The sequence below is a fragment of the Rutilus rutilus genome, assembly GCF_951802725.1.
Source record: "Rutilus rutilus genome assembly, chromosome: 19".
NCBI lineage: Eukaryota > Metazoa > Chordata > Actinopteri > Cypriniformes > Leuciscidae > Rutilus > Rutilus rutilus.
Genome location: NC_140232.1, coordinates 1,843,433 through 1,866,181, shown reverse-complemented (window position 1 = coordinate 1,866,181; position 22,749 = coordinate 1,843,433). Strand labels below are relative to the sequence as shown.

Below are 22,749 nucleotides of genomic sequence, written 5' to 3'. Positions count from 1 at the left end.
CTGCTCCTCAAGGCTGCATTTATTTGATCAAAAATACATGAATAATAGTGAAATATTATTACAATTTAAAACAGATGTTTTCTATGTGAATATATAGTAAAGTGTAATTTATTCCTGTTATCAAAGCTGAATTTTCAACATCATTACTCCAGTCTTTAGTGCCACATGATCCTACAGAAATCATTCTTATATGATGATTTGATGCTCAAGAAACATTTATATTTGGAAACATTTGTATGATAGTGTAAGAAAGATAAAAAATAAAAAAAACTTGTATTCCACAAGGGCACATTAAATCAATCAAAAGTGACAGTAAAGACATTTATAAATGTTACAAAAGATTTCTATTTAAAATAAATCATGCTGAAAATTCATCTTCGATCACAGGAATAAATTATTCCTTTAAAAAAAAAAACCATTATTCCAATCTAGTGTCTGTTTTCTCTCTCTCTCTGATTCCGTTGAGCATGGATGTGAAGTAGGTCGATTGGTCGGTCGATGGGTCTTTGCAGAAGTGTGTTTTACTGACGCCTGTGTGTGACTGTGTCCAGGTGGATATAAAGAACCAGGGTAAGACCGCTCTGCAGGTTGCTGCTCATCAGGGGCATGTGGAGGTGGTGAAGGTCCTGCTTCAGGCTAACAGCAGCATCGAAGCTAAAGATGAGGACGGAGACGCCGCGCTACACTACACAGCGTTCGGGTGAGCGCCAGCGCTTGTTCATGCCCTCCACAGCTGGATATGTCTGACAATTATAAGAAAAGTCCCTATGTGTATCACCAAGTATTAGATGCAGGCAGGGTTTGAAATTAACACCGACCAAACGCAGGTAAAAATCAGCTGTGGCGGGGAACGCTGTCAAATCACTAGCTAATTTGGCGGGTTACTTATGTTTACTCACTTCGCGGGGAAGTTTGTATAAGCCAAATCTGCGCAGATTTAGAGCAAATACTCATGAGTCATCATGATATATTAAATACAGTGTATTGCACAGAATCTGCTCATATCTAGCTTACTTGAACATTCGTCACTACACAAAAAAAATAACGGCGCGCTTGTTCATTTGCATTTAAGCAATAGCGAAGATTAAAAAGCAGTTGGTGAACAGAAAAGACATTATTATTTTCAACATCCTAAATTTTGATGTTCTTTGTACTGTATTGATCTTTCCACCTAAAACACATTTTTGGTGATGAGGATGAAAGAGGAAGGAGATGCTGGATGATAGGATTTTATTTGAATAAGAAATTAATATATGAATATATATATATATATATATATATATATATATATATATATATATATATATATATAAAAATGGGGAAAAAGGAGAAATAAACCAGATTAACTAAGTCCCAGCATATATATAAGCTGTGACATAGTGGTTTATTGATTTATTTATTTGGCTAGTAGAAGTTCTGAATGGCCGGTAACTTAAACATTTTGTAGCCAAATTTTCCGGGAAGTGAAAAAGTTAATTTCAAACCCTGCATGCAGGATAGCCTATGTTTTTTCCTCACTTGGAGCGAAATTGTAGTATCACTCAGTAAACTGTATTTGACCCATTGACATGAAGGCATGCTCTAGAGACACTGACATAACCGTGCTACAGGAAGGGTTTCTTTGAGTAGTCGAGCTGCAGTCTTCACCGTAATTGATTATTTGAAGGATTAAATACAAGCGTCATCTCTGTCTTTCTCAGAAAACGCACCACACCAGGGCTAAGCTAACTGTAGTCTGATTAATGTGGTCAACAGTTATATCACCAAGGCCGATATTTTGATTTTTTTTTAAATGATCCGCATTGGCCGATAATTTCTCTGTTTGGCCGATGTGGCTTTTAATTTGACACTTTGTGGGACTTTTATTATGACACTATGCAAGACTTTTATTTTGACAGCACCGAGAAGAAAGCAGAACCTAAGCACAGATACACTGGAGCTCCCATTCTCCATCTTCATTGGTTTATTTAAATGTAATAAATTATTAGACAGAACTGTTAATCAAAGAAAGTTAACGGTGTACAAAAAAACTATTATAGAAAAACTATGTTTGCACAAATTATGTGCGTAACTTCTATTAAACTGTAAACGACCAGCGAAAGGTTTGCTCTATGAACCCGATAAGCAGTTTCAAACACTGGTAAATGAGATGACATCATTCTCCTCACCCTACATTAAAATTACATTTAAAAATGTAAAAGCATTAAAGAATTACTTCAGCAGACCATGGATAACCCCCGAATATTTCCGCAGCAATATTACAGACATGTTAAATATTACTGTAGAAATATATGTCTGTATTATATCCATATGTTGCCTAAATTCTGTCATCATTTACTCGCCTTTTTGCTGTTCCAGACCTGTATGAGTTTCTTTCTTCTGTTGAACACAAAATAAGATATTTTACTGTAGAACACTGATTTTTTTGAGGGGTGTATTATAGTATTATAGTAATGCAGTGTTTCCCTATACCTCGTCTGTGTGTCTCTGACATGTGCTCTTGTTCGCGTGTGTGCAGGAACCAGGCGGAGATTGCGCGTTTGCTGCTCAGTAAAGGAGCCGCTGTGAACCTGCTGAATAACTCCATGTGTACGGCGCTGCACATCGCGGTTAATAAAGGCTTCACGGACGTGGTGAGAGTGCTGACGGAGCACTCGGCCGACGTCAACCTTCAGGTCAGACACACCAGCCGCCTCACGGGAACATCAACAGTAAACATCTGGATTAGTTATCTGGTTTGAGTTTAACTGGTGTAGTTATTTATTTATTTTGTTGGGAGCAGTGATTTATTTTAATTTTTTTGGATATTAAAATATTAGTTGGATATTATTTGTTTGTTAATGGGGGATTTGTGAACTCAGTAACTCGTTTAGAATGATTGTTTTTATGTTGATGTGCAGATTTGGGGCAAGAGGCCTCCAGTGGCATGTTGTTGATGCTGTTTTTATTTTAATAAGTTATTATTTATTTGATTTTAATAAGTTATTATTTAATATTTTTATTAATCAAATTTAAATTTTAAACTTCTTCTGTATTAATGATAACCTATGATATAAAATCTTTGATTTATTTTGTATACAAGCACAAGAGTCCACATAAAAATAAAAATAAAAATCATAATTTTCGGAAAAAATAATCCTTGTCTGTGAGTCCAGATAATGCGAGTGAATATGGGTTGCTGATTCAGTAAGTGCACAGCCATCATGAGAAAAATGAATCTGTGTCTTCTGAAGCAAAATGCTAGGTGTGTATAAGTAAGATTTTCATCTTCTGGTCAGCTGTTGTGTGTGCACTTTTATGTAAATGTCAAGTTTAATTGATATAGCTTCTCTCCATATCTCAAAAGACACTTTACAATCGAGATGCAACAATAAAACCGCAACGGCGTACAAACGATAGAAAAGAGCAAGGATAATGCAAGAAGTGGCAGTCCTGTGTGCGTCCTCGTTTGGATTACGGTCACGATTGCTGATCGTGCGTTTTAGAGCGTCAACATTTAGGCACCTGTGAGCTCGCAACATGTGGACTCAGGTGGATTTTTAAAGGTGAAGAAATGTTATTTTAGGTGCTTTAACTACTGTGTACTTGCATCAAAAATAACAATTGTTAGGTACAATAAACTTATTGTGTTGATGTTGTATTGCAAACACTTGTGCTGCTGTTGAGGCCTGATGCTGGTACGGTTAGGACGGGTTCAGTGGTGTGGGCAGGTTTAAGGCTGGGTTAACTGTGGAATTAGGGCCCAAGACCTAAAGGGGTGTTTTGTTTCAATGGATTTTTTTTTAATGAATTCTCTGGCACTGTTGTGGCCCTTAACATGCACAAAAGCACGTGGGGAAAAAGCACCTGAAAGCATGTTCGGGTTGGCCGGGCACAAGTTGGCATGGGGGGCTCAACAGCACACACTTTTATATGGTTATGTTTGAGGGGATCTGTAGCACAACCCTTTTCATCCACAGTAACCAAACTTCATGCACTTATAGACCTCATCAAGCTGAACTTTGGCACATCATTAGCCAGCCCAACAGTAAGTTAGCTGTTATGGGGTGTTTACGGTGGCATATCCCTTCAAAAAAAAAAATTGGGGGGGGGGGGGGATTTTTGCCTTTATTATGATAGGATAGCGCATAGTGGACAGGAAGCGAGGGGGACGGGATCGGAAAAGGTCCATGAGCCGGGACTCAAACTCGGGTCGCCCGAAGCACAAAGGCAGTGTATGTCGGTGCGCTGCCCACGAGGCTATTGCTGCCGACAAGGGTGGCGTATCCCTTTAACATTTGACCAACTTAACTGATTTAAAGGTGAAATATTATGCCCCTTTTCACAAGATGTATTGTAAATCTCTGGCGTCCCCAGAATGTGTCTGTAAAATTTCAGCTCAAAATACCAGATCATTTATTATAGCTTGTCAAAGTCGCCCCTTTTCGGGTGTGAGCAAAATCGTGCCTTTTTATGTGTGTGTCCCTTAGCTCCGCCTCCGTCCAGAAGAGGGCGGAGTCTTTACACGAGCTTCAGAAACTCCAGCAATAACAAAACAGGCCAATCTCCCTCATCCAGAATCCCAGAATCACCAGTAGCGAGTGCAGCCTTACGGAGAGACTCAGGAAGAGCTTCTGAATGTTAGTGGAGACATTTCTGTAGTTGTTGTGGACTTACATTGATCATCTCATCATCATGTTGAACTTCTCCACAAGTGTCCACAGTTCCTGAGGTGTTTATAAGACAGCGGTGACATGTTCTGGTCAATAGTGTTCAGTGCTCGTCTGTGCTCAACCACAGAACAGTTTCAGGCTTTGCTGGATCTTTATCATTGCGTTAGAACTGGTCTCTGTCGTCGCGTGTGGAACCAAATGTCGGCTGGTGTGTGTAAACGTGCAGATTAAGGGCCGGTAATATTATAATAAGATCCTCTTCATACGTCAGAAGGAGAGCGAAATCTGATCTGATTATTTTATAACATGCTTGCAGAGAAAGACTGACCAGAACAAAGTTACTGGGTTTCACTTTTCATGTTTTCTGTGTTGGTAGAAGCACCGATTACAGCACTGACACACGGAGAAAGTCAGATTTCATGATATTTCCCCTTTAAGTGATTTTTTTTTTTCCTGTTCTGTTGTCAGGATTCATATGGAGATACACCCTTACATGACGCCATTGCTAAAGACTTCAGAAGCATCATTGAGATTCTGACTGTGGTGCCCAACATCGATTTCACCCAGCAGAACAACCGCGGGTTTAACCTGCTGCACCACGCGGCTCTGAAGGGCAACAAACTGTGAGTGTCCATCTTCCCCTGTCCTAGAGTCGCTGTTCCTCCTTTAGCACACATCACTGTGGAATCATAACTGTTCAGCCACGTTCTGCTCGTCAGATGTATTTGCATAATAACACTAAACTGTGTATTTGATTGAATTTTCCTGCATAATTGTGCTAGTTACATGTCTCTCAAATGTGCTTATTCTTCTCGCATGATGACTTAATTTACTCAAATCAATATTTAAAGAGGACCTATGATGTTTTTTCCCATGTTCTTCTTTCTTTAAGTCAAGTCACCTTTATTTATATAGCTCTTTATAAAATACAGATTGTTTCAATGCAGGTTTACAGTGATAACAGGAAAATGATGATTCATTGATGCAAACAGAGTTCATTTCAGATGTACAACAGCCCTAAAAGAAAACAGCATCATTATTCAACTGAAGTCAGTTCAGTGTTGATTCAGTTCCGTTGTAAAGATCATCAGTTATTAAATTAGTTCATTTCCTCTATAAAGCAGTTCTGCAGAAAGCAGGGATGTCCTCATCCAGGTCAGGTCAGTTCTCATCCAATAGTGTCTGTACAGTCTGATCAGTAATATTGTTGATTATAAAACTGTTAGTTCCAGTCCTTGATTCTGATTGGTCAATAGCTGTGTTTTATGTCGCTACACAACACCCCTAGCAACCACTCTTAGCAACTTAAACATAGGCTATGTTCTCATTAATGTTGTTCATTGAAGCTTATAGAGTATTGTAAGAGATCGAGTAAGTGCGTGTACCTGCATTTACAGTAGATATAGCATTTTCCTTCAGGTCAGACTCAGTACTATATTCGTAATAAAATTTGTTTGAATGTCCGCTTCGATGTCTTGTCCTTTTAACAGTTATGGTGTTTTGCCGTGCCCTGACACGCTAATCATTCGTCAGTTGCATCTTGCTTCTCCGTGTTCACAACCAGTCCTTTCAATATAAAAGTCTTCTCTACTGACAGACTCACTCATAAAGTCAGTCTTTGACGCCATCTAAAGGCGAAATAATGTAACTTCTGTTGCTGTTCACGGTCAGGGACTATTTTTTCCAGTGGAAGGAAGACTTTAAGTGATTTTACTTCATGAAAGTTGCATTGAAACATATTTTTGTTTGGCTTTAATATTTGCATTTTGTGGTAACCGTTTTATAAAAGCAATAAGGTACGAGAGGCTAGTGCTGTATCGTGAATAAGTCACGGCTGACTCCGCTTCGCGTCGTGCCTAACTATGTCCTTCAGCCATGACTTATTCACGATACAGCACAGCCTCTCGTACCTTATTGCCTACCTATAAAGTATCCCCAACTAAGCAAACCAGAGGCGACAGTGGCAAGGAACCCAAACGGAGACAAAAACCTTGGGTGAAACCAGGCTCGGTCGGGGAGCCAGTTCTCCTCTGGCCAACGAACGAACATGGTGTCGTTATGATTCAGACTGCATCACAAGTCAGAATTCAGATCAGGATCGGAAGCATTCAAATATTCATCCAGTTCCTTTTGCTTGAAGATCAGATCCATCATGCCGGTATGGAGCCGAAGCTGGCCATAGGGTCTATGCGGAGGATCTGTGCCGATGGCTGTCGTGTGACGAGACCTTCAAAGGGGAGAGAGTCTAGTTAACACGGTCTCCTCTGACATTCAGGGCTGTGTTGTGGTCGTGTCTAGGTGCAGGTCCACCATCCGATCTGGATACGGGCCGGATTCAGCTGACTACGGTAACCTCAGGATAAACAGAGAGACTAATATTAGCCTGGATGCCATTCTTCTTACGATGTAACAAGTACATCAGGTGTTATAGGAAGTGTTCCCGGTTCCGGCTGACCTAGCCTAATTCATCCAGCTTAACAAATCTTTCAAATGAATGTGATAATGTGTTATGTGAATGCCAGGTTAAAGAGATGTGTTTTTAGTCTAGATTTTTACAGAGTGTGTCTGCTTCCCGAACAAGGCTAGGAAGGCTGTTTCAGAGTTTAGGTGCTAAATAGGAAAAGGATCCACTGCCTGCTGTATCAATTGGGATGAATTTTGAGATCGCAATAGACGTGAAGGACTATAATGCGTTAAGAGCTCGCTCAAGTACTGCGGAGCTAAACCATTTAGTGCTTTGTAAGTAATTAGCATGATTTAAAAATGTATATGATGTTTAACAGGGAGCCAATGCAGTGTTGACAGAACCGGGCTAATATGGTCATACTTCCTGGTTCTGGTAAGAACTCGAGCTGCTGCGTTTTGGACCAGCTGTAGTTTGTTTATTAAGCGTGCAGGGCAACCACCCAGTAGAGCATTACAATAATCTAGCCTTGAGGTCATGAACGCATGAACTAACTGTTCCGCATTTTTCATTGACAGCATATGTCGTAATTTAGATATATTTTTAAGATTGAAGAATACGGTTTTACAGATACTAGACACGTGACTTTCAAATGAAAGATTGGTTACAAAGAGCACACCCAAGTTCCTAACTGAGGACAAATACTTGACAGTGAAGCCATCAAGTGAGAGACTGTATTCAAGGTTATTAAATGCAGAGGTTGGGAATGAAGTAGTAGGAAATTCCTAGATTTACTGTGCATTCCGTTAATTTTGTAAATTGGTATATTTTGTCAGGGTGCAAAGAAATATAGAGCTGACTATCATCAGCATAACGCTGAAAGCTAACGCCATGCTTCCTAATTATATCTCCCAAGGGTAGCATGTACAGGGTGAAAAGCAATGGTCCTAGTACTGAGCCTTGAGGTACTCCATACTGAACTTGTGATCTAATGCCAATGTAATTTTAAGGTCTATTCAAAAGAATATTCTGGTCAATAGCATCAAATGTAGCACTTAGATCCACTTATAGAGAGATACAACCACGATCAGATGATAAGAGCAAATCATTTGTGACTCTAATGAGAGCAGTCTCAGTACTATGATACTGTCTAAATCCTGACTGGAAATCCTTGGAGATAAAATTTATTTCTAAAAACAGAACATAGTTGTAAGGATACTGCTTTTTCTAGGATTTTTTGACAGGAAAGGGAGATGTAAGATTGGTCTTTAATTAACTGGTTCTCTAGGATCAAATTGCATTTTTTAAATAAGAGTTTTAATAACAGCCAGCTTAAAGATTTTTGATATGTATCATAATTACATTAATGTATCATTAAGAGGAAGAATATGACTTGTTCACTTGTTGACCTATGACTAAACTTCTTGTTCATAAGTTTAGTCTGCATAGGGTCTAAATACATGTTGTTGATTTAACAAGTTTAGAAAATGAATTCTCTCCCATGCAAAGACAAAATGGAATTGTTCCTCAGGGGGTCTATAGCACGGTGTCTAATGTGATACTTTAGTAGACAGTTGCGTGGTTATCATTTTCTCTCTAATAATATCAATCTTGCAAGTAAAGGAATTCATAAAGTCATTACTGCTTTGCTGTTTGGAAACATCTGAAGTTCAAGCTTAATTTCTTGTTAATGTTGCCACTGTATCAAATAAATACCTAGGGTTGTGTTTGTTTTTTCTAAGAGAGTTGAAAAATAAGCAGATCTAGCAGTTTTTAAGGCTTTTTTGTTTGCGGTAACACTCTCCTTCCACGAAATGCGAAATACCTCTAGGTTTGTTTTCTTCCAGTTGCACTGACCTGACCTGACCTGAGCCCCAGACTGTCATGCTTGAGCTCTAAGACTATGTGCCATATTATTAGAGAGAAGAGCAGCACCATCCCAGGAGGGATGAATACCATCTCTTTTTAACAGGTCAGGTCTGCCGCAAAAACTTTTCCAATTGTCTATGAGCCCTATATTATTTTGCGGACACCACTTAGACAGCCAGCCGTTGAGTGAGGACAGTCTACTAAGTATCTCATCACTCCGGTGAACAGAAAGGGGGCCAGAGCAAATTACAGTGCCTGAAATCGTACTTTAGTGTGTAATGTTGCTGTTTGAGCATAAGAAAGGTCAGCAAAGTTTGCCTTTGATACTCTTGGCAAATACATGGCATATGACGTCTTGAGTGAGTCAGATGTTTCCTAATCCAGAACATGCTCTTCCAGCCACACTTGCTGGTAAACACGCAGGCTTGTACACGTTTCCTCCGGTGTGACCCAGATTCTTTCATAACAGCGACACAGATGACCCGAAAAGCCACAGGGACACACTCCCTCGCACGCACTCATGTAGTCACACTTAACGTGATTTACACAAGTAGGGCATGTCCCTGGATCTGGAGCCTTGTTGGTCCAGGAACAACATTTCTAAGAACCAATCAGATTCAGGTTTCAGTTTAGGGTAAGAGTTTTTGTTTAGAAGTGTTGTGTTCTTTAGTAGTTCCTAAAGATTCTCCGGTGTATTTTGGATTCAATAAATTATATTAAATATCGCAGGAGGAAATTAACACTGATGAATTTCTTGTATTAAAGTAGCTTTAAGATGTATTATCTGTGCATTAGTGCAGGATTGTAAATATGATGATTGTTTTCCAGCAGGTTTCCCAAACAGATTATTTGTGATTAGCAATATCTGACTAGAAGTCTTGGCCACATTCTGCACAAAGTATCATTGGACATAGGAATATTATGGTCTACTCCATATATATATATATATATATATATATATATATATAATGTAGCAATTTTACCAACACTTTATGAACTTGATCTTGCATTTTGATCAAAGATGTGTTTAACACTGTTCTCTTGCTGGTCTCTCATGTGATTGATTGATTCATTAAGCACGTTTTTGTATGACGTGTTCGATTTGATCTTGTGTTTGATCATCTCACAGACATTTGCTCTGTTCAGAGACTCATTGGAGTGACACAGCAGAGAGTCTTAGAGAATATACAGCTGGTATAATGTGTCTGGTCTGAAGGGTGATAGGAATGTTTAAGGCACAGTATGAGAGAATCTTCTCTTCTTTTGAGGTTATACAAATGCAGTTGATTGTGTTTCTTTGTATTAATTTAGTATATCCTGAATGATGTGTTACCGTTTCATTAATGCCTTGTGTCCGTGATGGACTGATCTGTGTTCACAGAAGAATATAAACACACTGAAGCTTCAGCGGGCTGAGATCGCTCTGACGGTTGTCGTGTGTCTCGTCGAGTGTTGGCAGTATATTATCATATGTATATTAGTATATTATCATATATATGTATATTAGTATGTTAGCATATAAACGTATATTAGTATGTTAGCATATAAACGTATATTAGCATATATACGTATATTAGTATATTAGACTGAATGGCATTTTAGAGTTTAATGCTCAGTTATATTGGACATTTAGAAGATGAGTGTAACTCTTTATTGATTAATTGTTTTAAAATCATTATGATTCGCGAGTGAGTGTGTGTGTGTGTGTGTGAGAGTGAGTGAGTGTGAGTGTGCGAGTGAGTGTGTGTGTGTGAGAGTGAGAGTGTGAGTGAGTGTGAGTGTGTGTGTATGTATGTGTGAGTGAGTGTTTGTGTGTGTGTGTGGGGTGTGGGGTGTGGGGGGGGGGGGGTTATTTTGTTAGGAATCAAGGTCAGTAAGAGCAGATTGGTGGCATGGCAGCCAATTAGACTGACTGACACCTGGGAGCAGATGTGCTTCCACACACACACACACACACACACACAAACACACACAGTGTAATCTGATGTAGAGCTGCTGAATCCTGCTGGACATCAGCGTAAACAACTGCACACCCTTAAAAACTCAGCTAATCTACCTCACACGCACACGCACACACACACACACACACACACACACACACACACACACACACACACACACACACACACACACACGCGAGCTGGAGTTTTGTTTTTTGACCTTCCAAACACCCTCTTTTAAGTACATGACGCTAAACTGTATAATTGACTGTTGTCCTTGGCTAGATTCCCTACGTAACTGTTCTAGTTTCATGTCACATTCTGCTCTACTTCTCTGATAATGAAATCAGGTTACATTTCAATGGTCCACTTTAGACATTCTGCTTACGTACAAGTGATGCTGCAAAACGTCAACTAGCTCTCATTAGAGTATTAGTACATTAGGTTAGGGTTAGTAGAATAAGTTTTACATAGTTGCTAAGTTACTTATAGTCAGTGACCATCGAAATAATTTACATTCAGATCAATAGTTCATGTTTGTATATTTAATTATTTAGTCGTTAACACTATAAAATACATTGTAACACTTTACAATAAGGTCCCATCAGTTAACATTAGGTAATCCATTCAATAACAATAAGCAATATACTGTCAAACCATAATTTATTCAGAAACCTTCAACATTTCTCATATTATCACAGTTTATTCGCTATAGTTTAGAAAATGGTAATAAAATATGAGCAGAACTCAGTTGATATTTGACTGGTTTTGTCCGTCCTTCTGTTAGACTGTCTCACACATGAATTATGTTGAATATCTGTCAGCTGTTAAATTTAACTACACAATTAGATAATACCAGTTTAGCTCAACCAATCACCAAGCAATGCTTCATTTTGTTCAGTCTGTGTGTAAAAAGAGCATTAGCAATTAAAGAAAACACACTGAAGCTAAACATGATCAGCTCAAAGTGTCCCAATCATTTTTGCTCCCAAAGTTTTACTGGTAGTCTCTGTATGAAGAATATTTGGGTCTAATATGTCACAGTTTACTTTATTTTGCTCTCCTCACTTACAGAAATGAACTATAGTGTCCTGATCACACTAGTGGAAAAAATATCAAATGATATCTGGTGTGAATAATTTTTGATTTGACTGTATATTTGTTTCCTGTTTATTAATCTTTATTAACATTAGTTAATAACAAATACAGCTGTTCATTGTTAGTTCAGGAGATTTAAATAACATTAACTTTTGATTTTAATCATGCATTAGTAAATGTTGAAATTGACATTAAATAATATTAAAGGAGAAGTTCACTTTCAAAAAAACTTTTGCTGATAATTTACTCACCCCCATGTCATCCAAGATGTCCATGTCTTTCTTTCTTCAGTCGCAAAGAAATTAAGGTTTTTGATGAAAACATTCCAGGATTTCCCCCCATGTAATGGATTCTATTGGGACCCAAACGGTAGAAGGTCCAAATGACAGTTTAAGTGCAGCTTCAAAGGGCTTTAAACGATACCAGATGATGAATAAGGGTCTTATCTAGCGAAACGATCGGTCATTTCCAAAATAAATAAAAAAGTTTAAGTTTTATAAGCACAAATGTTCGCCTTGCTCTGTTCTGTGATGCGCGTTCGTGACGTCACGTAATACGCAATTACGTTGAAAAGGTCACGCTTGAAAAATTTCTGTCCTGAAGAAAATGTTCTTTTTGGCTTTTTAATATTAAAACACCCAGGATACGCACACGAAATGGGCATTTTAAACGATAAACTGACACAAATACATTTGAAAATGTGTATATGGTCCTCCTCCTGCACATTTGTAAACACGTCAAGCGTGACCTTTTCAACGTAATTGCGTATTATGTGACGTCACGAACGCGCATCACAGAACAGAGCAAGGCGAGCGTTTGTGCTTATAAAACTTAAACTTTTTTATTTATTTTGGAAATGACCGATCGTTTCGCTAGATAAGACCCTTATTCATCGTCTGGTATCGTTTAAAGCCCTTTGAAGCTGCACTTAAACTGTCATTTGGACCTTCTACCGTTTGGGTCCCAATAGAATCCATTACATGGGGGGAAATCCTGGAATGTTTTCATCAAAAACCTTAATTTCTTTGCGACTGAAGAAAGAAAGACATGGACATCTTGGATGACATGGGGGTGAGTAAATTATCAGCAAAAGTTTTTTTGAAAGTGAACTTCTCCTTTAATAAATGCTTTAGAAATATTGTTAAGTGTTAGTTCATGTTAACCAATGTTAACAAATGGAACTTTATTGACCTTGTAAACCCCAACAGACTGATAGAAGATCCTGATCCGGTGTTCCTGGTGTCTGAAAACAGATTTAAATGTAAAATGTGGCGTCTAAGCTTCTACGATCCTCTGAGCGAGTGCTAAGAGCGCTGGATTCTGACCCTGTGTGTGTGTGTTCCTCCAGCGCGACGGAGATGATCTTGGCTAGAGCGCGACAGCTGGCTGACGTGAAGAAGGATGATGGATTCTCCGCTCTTCATCTCTCCGCTCTGAACAACCACCGGGATGTGGCCGAGATCCTCCTCAAAGAGGTGTGAGAGATTACGCTGTTCCTTATTCCCAAATTTAAAGGGATAGTTCACCCAAAACTATAGTTAGTTAGCCCATGATTTACTCCCTCAAGTCATCATAGGTGTATATGACTTTCTTCTTTCAGACGAATACAATCAGAGTTATGTTAAAAAATATCCTGGCTCTTCCAAGCTTTATAATGGCAGTGGATTGCCGTTTCTGTTTTGAAGTCCATAAAAGTGCATCTATCCTAAAGTGCATCTATCCTTCATAAAAGTGCATCTATCCATCATAAAAGTGCATCTATCCTTCATAAAAGTGCATCTATCCTTCATAAAAGTGCATCTATCCATCATAAAAGTGCATCTATCCTTCATAAAAGTGCATCTATCCTTCATAAAAGTGCATCTGTCCATCATAAAAGTGCATCTATCCATCATAAAAGTGCATCTATCCTTCATAAAAGTGCATCTATCCATCATAAAAGTGCATCTATCCTTCATAAAAGTGCATCTGTCCATCATAAAAGTGCATCTGTCCATCATAAAAGTGCATCTATCCATCATAAAAGTGCATCTATCCTTCATAAAAGTGCATCTGTCCATCATAAAAGTGCATCTATCCATCATAAAAGTGCATCTATCCATCATAAAAGTGCATCATAAAAACCCTGATTATGAGAGAAACCGATTGATTGACCGGCGGTGTATCTGTGACTCTTTTGTTTTGAAGGGTCGCTGTGACATCAACATCCGCAACAACCGTAACCAGACGGCGCTGCAGTTGTGCGTGACTCAGGGTCACATGGCCCTGGTGGCTCTGCTGGTGACGGAGGGCGCAGACGTGAACGCGGAGGACGAGGACGGGGACACGGCGATGCACACGGCTCTGAGCCGACAGCAGCTGAGCACAGTCATGAGCAGTGCAGAGGGAGAGGGAGCCGCGCTGTACAGCAGGGTAAGATGAGCCGCTCACAGGGACCTCGGACACGCTAAACACGGTTTCGTTTGAAAACGCATCTTTTTCTCTGTTTTGGCCTTCCATCTACACGGAGACAGCGTTTTTTATATTGTAGTGCGCCTGCAGAGGCTCCGCCCACACACTCTTCTGACTGGCTGTGAGATTTGATTGATTTGTTTGCGAGTGCAGTGCGCCTGCAGAGGCTCTGCCCACACGCTCTTCTGATTGGCTTTGATTGTTGATTGATTTGGTTACGTCTCGTGTGTGGACAGACAAACTGCTTGTCCTTGGCATCTTATCACATCGCATCTGGTTAGGACACAGTGTTGTTTCATTATTTTTTTTATTCAACTATTTGAAAATATATAAAATAAATTAAATTAGTTAATTAGTGGGTGCTTGCCAAAGGCAAGGCACTCACTATTGTTATTGCTCATACTTATTATTTTCTTCTTTATTATTCGCCAAAAGTTTGACGTGCTACTACTCCCGCAGTTTTTGTCACAGACCCACAAATGAGGCATCAAATCGTGCAGATTATTCGGGAATGGTGTGCTATGACTTTTATAAGCGATCGGGGGGGCGGTGTGCGCCCCAGGGGCGAAAAAGCAGCCGAAAAATCCCATAGACTTAACAATGTGACAAACTTTGACGAGTCATAGCTCAGAGCGAGGATTTCGCAGAAACGTGTGATTTGCGACATTTGAAGAGGCTGACAGGCTCTGTAAGAACATACCTCACAATGGGGTAAAAGTTGCACCCCTGGGGGGCAGGAGCTGCCCAAAATTTCCCATTGACTTACTATGGAGTAGGACGGCCCATGAAATGCATGTGTTTTTCCTACTATGGTAAATTGCATAGGGATTTTGTATTAAACATAACTCTGGATCACAGTGTCATAGAGACGAGAGGGAGGGCTCATTTTACTCAGACGACCAAACAGTCTCTCAGGATCATTGTGAAGCTGTCAAGCCACGCCCTAGCAACCATTTAGAGCACCTTAGCAACAAGTTCCATAGACTTCCATTGAAAGAGATCAAAGGGATATCTCCGGATAGAAGTGTCATAGAAACACAAGGGTGGTCTCGTTTGACTCGGGGCAGCAAACAGCCAATCACGAATCACCTCAACACTTTCTGGCCACGCCCTAGCAACCATCGTCGAGCACCTTAGCAACCAAAATCCAAAGAGGGATATCTTCCATTCTGAATGTCACAGAGGAATGGGAGTTGGTTTATATCATTCATAGTGACAAGAAGCCTTTGGAGTTTCATCATTGGCAGCTGCCAAAGCAACTCCATAGCAACCAAACAGAGTACCCTAGCAACCGTTTAGCAAGATGTATATCTCTGCAAAACATCGTATAGAGATGGGGCTTGGCTCTTTTGACTAAATCATGGTAAACTATGGTAAATCATGCTAGAATTATGGTAAATCATACTACAACGTGGTAAATCATGGTAAACTATTGTAAGTAATGCTAGAATCATAGTAAATCATACTAGAACATGGTAAATCATGGTATACTATAGTGGTAAACTATGGTAAATTGTGGTAAATCATGGTAAACTATGGTAAATCATGGTAAATCATGCTTGAATCATGGTAAATCATACTAGAACATGGTAAATCATGGTATACTATAGTAAATCATGGTAAACTATGGTAAATCATGGTAAACCATGCTAGCAACGTGGTAAAAACATGCTAGTATCATGCTAGCATGATGCTAATTGTGTTAGCATATTGCTAAAAATTGTCTTACCTTACCCTAGCAAGCACCCACTCACATTTTCTTCAGGAAATTTACATTCTAGTTTTTAATGCTATTAATGATAAGTAAATAGTCAAAGTCAAGTCAAGTCAAGTCAAAGTTTTATTTATATAGCACAATTTATACAGCCGAAGCTGACCAAGTAAGCATTAATATAATACATTAAAATAATACATTAAAACAGCATGTAGTCTTCAAATATTGTTCAGTTAAGAAAACATTGCATAAAAAAAATCAAAATGGCAAGTTAGTAAAAAAAGACACAAAGAAACACATGACAGGAAACAGAACTAATGGCAGGTTCTATTGCACTTAAACTGCAAGACTTACATTTTTTTCCCCGTCTGTTGTCAAACAACGCAATTTCAAATTCAATCCCGCATATTAATACATTTGTCACTCCTGAAACTTTGCACTCAGCTGCATGAAAAATAAACATTTATTCTAATTATGAATGGCACAAACAAACTCAGATTCTGACTGACTTACACGCCTTCACGTGCATGTCTGTGATTGGCTGCAAATCTCAACACTGTAAAAACAGGTTGTAAAGAGAAACCTTTGATGCTCCACACACCAGAGCAGCCTGTTTCCAGTGTGTGTGTGTGTGTGTATATACAGTGTGTTTACTCCTCTGCTCTGTGCCTGTAGTTGTGTAGCTCAGGGCTGATGGGAAACATGGAGCTGAACGTCGGTCATGCCATCGCTTGCTTCTTGGCACAGGAGGGAGCCGATATTAATTATGCCAATCATAAAGGGAAAAGCCCACTGGACCTGGTGACGGACACCAGCGTACAAACTCTCATCAGGAGCTTTGCAGAGAAACACAGGTGTGTGTCAAGTCAAGTCACCTTCATTTATATAGTGCTTTTAACAATATAGATGGTTTCAAAGCAGCTTTACAGTGATAATAGGAAATTACAGTAACAGAGATTGTTTAGGCTTTACAGCAGCTCTAGAATAAAGTTATTGTCCAGATAAAGTTAGTTTTGATTGATTCACTTCTGTTGTAAAGATCATTAGTTATTAACTTAGGGGGCGCTTACACGACACCGTTCCAACACTGTGTGTGTGTCAGTGTGTGGTGTTTAATAACTGAGGGATCTATGTGATTTTGACGTGATGTGTGTGTGTGTGTGTGTTCAGACTGCAGGCCGTCACGTGTGGCACTGGCACCAGCAGTGCCAGTCTCCGGCGGGTTCACACTACGCCCAACACCATGACAAACCTGGCGGTGCCGAGTGTGACGGGTCCCAGCGAGTGCCTGATCTGCTCTGAGCTCGCGCTGCTAGTGCTGTTCTCTCCCTGCCAACACAGCGTCGCGTGTGAGGGTGAGTTTATACACACACACACACACACACACACACACACACACACACACACACAATCAATCAATCAATCACTCACTCACTCACTCACTCACTCACTCACTCACTCACTCACTCACTCACTCACACACACACACACAATCAATCAATCAATCAATCAATCAATCAATCAATCAATCAATCAATCAATCAATCAATCAATCAATCAATCAATCAATCAATCAATCAATCAATCAATCAATCAATCAATCACTCACTCACTCACTCACTCACTCACTCACTCACTCACTCACTCACACAATCACTCTCTCACACACACTCACACACTCATTCACACACACACACACTCACTCACTCACTCACTCACTCACTCACTCACACACACACACATTCTTGTACCTCTATCTTTATGAGGACATTCATTGACACAATGCAATCTCTAGCCGCTTACCCTAACCTTACCCATCACAACTAAGTGCCTAACCCGACCCCTGACCCTAAACCGACCCTTAACCTCATTATAACCGTATCCCTAAAACCAAGTCTTGACCCTCAAACAGGCCTTTAAAGGCTCTCAGAAAGTGAGGACAAGCCAAAATGTCCTCACTCCAATGCTCTAAAACTCAAACTGGTCCTCAAAGATAGTTGTACAAGTACACACACACTCACTCACTCACTCACTCACTCACTCACTCACTCACTCACTCACTCACTCACTCACTCACTCACTCACTCACTCACACACTCACTCACAGTTGCTGTTAAGAATCCCACATATTTATGCAAACTTCCGTCGGGTCGTGTCTCCTCAGAATGTGCTCACAGAATGAAGAAGTGCATCCGCTGCCAGGTGACAATAACAAAGAAAATCAGACAGGGTAAGTGCTTTTACATTTCAATGATGATGATATTTTATGCTAAGATTTGAAATGTTTTTCAGTACATTTGCATTCCATCTGTGGCCTCTCTTCCAAATGGTAAACATTAGAAATAAATAACATTAGCAGTTAATAATGTCCTTTTGAGCAGCCGTGTTTTGATCAGCTGCTGTGTTAAATACACACACACTCAGCTCTTAATTGATCTAATTTGGCAAAGAATAAGGATGAGTGATGTTTGATAGATAACACATGTTACCACATCACAGCCTGCAGGGACTTTTTATTTGAATGACCAAAATTCTCTGAAACATCAATAGTTCTTTTGGCAGTAGACAAAATTTAAAGTCCCCCTGTAGTCGATCATTTTATCCTTTAAAACTCATCTTTGATCACCAAAATGACATATTTAAGCATTTTTTTTCTTGAAAAAAAATCTTCATGGCTTAAAAGAGCTTGAATGGAACTCGACACCGCTGCCTCATTTAGTATTCGTCTATGAATATGCAAATGAGCCCCGCCTCCACTCACTCATAGCAGCTCAGAGATCCACTCGTTGACGATCACGGAAAATGTCTCAGGTTACCACTGTAACCCTTGTTCCCTGAGAAGGGAACGAGACACTGCGTCAGAACAACACTATGGGAAATCTCTAAGCGTAATGAAGTATGAATTAAACTAATCCAGTCCTGATTGGTGCTGCGTCATGACGTAACGTGTGTTGTCATACACGGAAGCTATAAAGGGACGGCGGCACACAACAGAGTTAGCTTTCAGTGATGAAGCAAGTCGCTCCCAGGCAGGGGAAGGTGTGGCGAAGGGACGCTGTGTCTCGTTCCCTTCTCAGGGAACAAGGGTTACAGACGTAACCCGAGACGCTCCCTTTCGAGGGAACTTGCACTGCGTCGGAACGACACTTTAGGGAATGAATACCCACTATGCCACAACGAACCCTGCCTGTCCCAGTGTGAAGCTGTCATAGGCACACTTAGGACGAGAGCACTAGTGCGCCTGGCGTAGAAGGAATGTCCAGGCTATAAAACCTTGCGAATGTCTGTGGAGTGGCCCAGCCAGCCGCTTCACATATCTTATGAATAGGTACCCCTGAAAGGAGGGCTCTAGAGGACGCCATGCCTCTGATTGAGTGAGCCCTCACTGCCAAAGGTGAAGGCAAACTGCGTACCTGATAGGCCAGGGAAATAGCCTGAACTATCCAGTTGCTGATGGTCTGTTTAGAAGCATAGAGCTCCATCTTGGGAGATCCGAAACACACCAGCAACTGGTCTGACTTCTGCCAATGAGAGGATCTCTGGACATAAATCTTGAGAGCTCTGACAGGGCAGAAAAAATAGAGTCTCATCTTCCGCCATCATGTGAGGTTGAGGATGAAAAGCCTGCAGAACCATTGTATGTGCCGTGTTAGAAGGCACCATAGGCACATAGCCTGGGATGCAAGATAGCCTTAATTCCCCCGGGAGCAAACTCCAGGCACTCAGGAGATATAGAGACGGCCTGAAGATCTCCTTCTCTTTTTAGAGAAGTGATGACTAATAGAAAGGCTACCTTGAGAGAAAGGTTCTTGGCCTCAGCCGACACTAAAGGTTCGAAGGGGGCCTCGACCAGCCCTTCGAGAACCACCGACAGGTCCCATGTGGGAACTCTGGTCCGAGTCGCAGGTCTCATCCTCCAGGCCCCACGGAGGAACCATACGACCAGCTGATGTCTCCCCAGAGGCCCATCACCCAGAGGAGCGTGGAAAGCCGCAATGGCAGCCACGTACACCTTGAGTGTGGATGGGGTAAGACCAGCAGAGAAGCGATCTTGGAGGAACTCCAGCACTGAAGCCACCGGGCAGTTAACTGGGTCCACCTCACGCTCTCTACACCAAGTGGAAACACATTTCCATTTCACACCGTACAGTTTCCTTGTGGAGGGAGCTCTAGAACTGAGTATGGTCTTGACTACTCCTGCAGACAGGCCAGCCTCTCAGTTCTGTGCCTCCTCAGGGGCCAGACCCACAGTTTCCACAGCTCTGGCCGAGGGTGAAATATTGAGCCCTCTGCCTGCAAAAGCAGGCCCCTCCTGATGGGCATCTCCCATGGAGGGCCGTCCAGAAGCGATATTATGTCTGAGAACCATACTCGGGCCGGCCACAACAGGGCTACTAGTAGTGCTACTAGTCCCCTGCCTCAACAGATCGATTCCGGTCCCCTGGTACATACATTACTCTGAGAGACAACAGTCTCCCCTGGGACCACAGGAGGATCTGATGCTCCAGTCTGGATAGAGGGCGAGATCTCAGACCCCCCTGATGATTTATATAGGACACCACTGTCTGATCTCACAAGGGTGTGGTAACCCTTGAGGTCTGGCAGGAAACTCCTCAGCGGCGCTAAAGCTGCATCCATGTATTTGGTAAACGTGTGAGGGGAGAGAGCTAGGCTAAATGGAAGAACCCGATATTGGAACGCTTCGCCCCCGAAAGCGAACCTCAGGAACTTCCTGTGAGATGGAAGGATGAATATGTGGAAGTATGCGTCCTTCAGATCTATCATGAGAAACTAATTCTCGGATTAGATTTGACTCACGATGATGGGAATAGAAAACCTGAACCTCCTCAGAGACCGATTCAAGTGCCTTAGATCTAGACCCCCCATCCTTCTTGGGAACTATGAAGTAGCGGCTGTAAAACCCGGACTCCCTATCCGGCGGAGGAACACATTCTATGGCCTCTTTTATCAGCGGGGATTTTACTTCCTGTTCCAATACCCGACCCTGCTCTGGGTTGACTGTAGTCCAAACCCCCCTGCTGAAATTCTGTGGGCGGAAATCGAACTGAAGTCTGTACCCCTTCTGAATGTTACGCATGACCCAAGGAGAAATATTCGGCAGGTTTTGCCCATAGACTGTAAAAAATATGGACAAAGCGTCTGTGACGTCACCCATAGACTTTCTGAAGAACGGTTTTGAAGCCGTTTATGGGGGGTATGGGCAGCGCCATCTTGGAAAATCTTGGGAAATCCTAACCCCGCCCACCTTCTGGCCAATCCATATATGGGTAAAGGACGCAGCGCGCGTCACTCAGCTCGCTCTGCTACTCCGGTTATCTCTTATTTTAGGCAACTAAATATGTTATAAAACACCATACTAACTCTCTTCGTTTTCATTTAAAGAAATCTTAAACATTATAGCCACACAAATGTGGTTCAGGCAACGCGTATTGATTATATTCACTGCATATTTGCCTATTTATAAACAAAGAAATATAAAACACAAACCTGCCTCTTTTCGTTTTAAATTAAATATAATATAAAAATATTAAACATTTTAATATGGTCCAGGCAATATGTGCATTTGTACTAAACAACAGATGTTGCAGTAAACAACATATAGATCATCTTCGTTGTATTAAAATTTAAAATGACAAAACTCAACCCAGTCTCTTTTTGTTAAACTTCAGTTTTATCAATATTAGCTATTATAAAAGTATAAGTAAAAGGTACAAGAAGCTTTACAAATAAAGCAAACAATTCAGTCAAACATACAAAGTCAGCGCTCTCTAACCATACAACGGTAAAGTTAAATAACTTATAAAGTTATGAAACTTCCCCTCAGCCAAAACGATTGGCCAGGGAACAAATGATAGATTCACGAGACCAAAAATCACCCGTTAGATCTACACAACACGAATTATATCTTATGTTTAACCACTACAGAGACGCCAGAGTCAACGGCAAACGTCAGAACGACTAGCCGAGGAAAAGCTGTACCAGGCAGGGTACATGAGCGCCGAGCGCCCGGTCATCGCTGGATCTCACAACCTGGATAAAATTTTCATAAATCTTTATAAATAAACCACAGATTTGAGCTTTAAACAACTACATTCTCGCCTGAAAAACTCTTAAAACTACATTTCATGATTCAAAAACAGTAGTATTATATTTCAACTGTGTTCAAAAATGGCGCTTCTTATGTTGTCATTCTCCTTGGAACGAGCCTATGCTCGTTATCAGGTGTCAATCAAGCTGTCAATCAAAGTTAACCACGCCCTTATTTGTCATACATTTTATATCTAAATACGATCTAAACTAACGAGTTAGAAAAAAATTCACCCCCCTCACAGTTGTCAGGCCCTCGGAACCTATCGAAAAATACAATAAAAGTCCATGGGACCAACCAGTAAAAACATGAATTTATGCTGTGAAAACGGACATTTTAACATGGTGGTCTATGGACATTTGCTCCCTTTTGGGACCTCCCTCTAGCGGATTTTCGATGTATTGCAGTTTTTCGCACTTCCGGGTAGGCTTCATTTTTCAGATTAGAATGTTGCCGCTTGGTTTTGCCATGCTTTGAAATATTCTACCAAGGGAACCTCTCAAGGCTGATTT

At 40.7% G+C, this 22,749-nt stretch overlaps 2 protein-coding genes across 2 annotated transcripts in view; both read left to right on the top strand.

The window, feature by feature from the left end:
- LOC311278748 (nuclear factor 7, ovary-like) overlaps positions 1–22,749 on the top strand; it is a 1,193,180-nt gene that overhangs the window by 184,672 nt on the left and 985,759 nt on the right. The gene's annotated exons all lie outside the window — the stretch shown is intronic.
- mib2 (MIB E3 ubiquitin protein ligase 2) overlaps positions 1–22,749 on the top strand; it is a 61,860-nt gene that overhangs the window by 31,878 nt on the left and 7,233 nt on the right. Inside the window, exons 10-17 of the mRNA XM_084389714.1 lie at positions 483–700; positions 2,519–2,675; positions 5,121–5,275; positions 13,312–13,438; positions 14,151–14,375; positions 16,804–16,982; positions 17,299–17,483; positions 18,293–18,358. Of these exons, the coding sequence (XP_084245840.1) occupies positions 483–700; positions 2,519–2,675; positions 5,121–5,275; positions 13,312–13,438; positions 14,151–14,375; positions 16,804–16,982; positions 17,299–17,483; positions 18,293–18,358 (1,312 nt within the window). The remainder of the gene's footprint in view (positions 1–482; positions 701–2,518; positions 2,676–5,120; positions 5,276–13,311; positions 13,439–14,150; positions 14,376–16,803; positions 16,983–17,298; positions 17,484–18,292; positions 18,359–22,749) is intronic.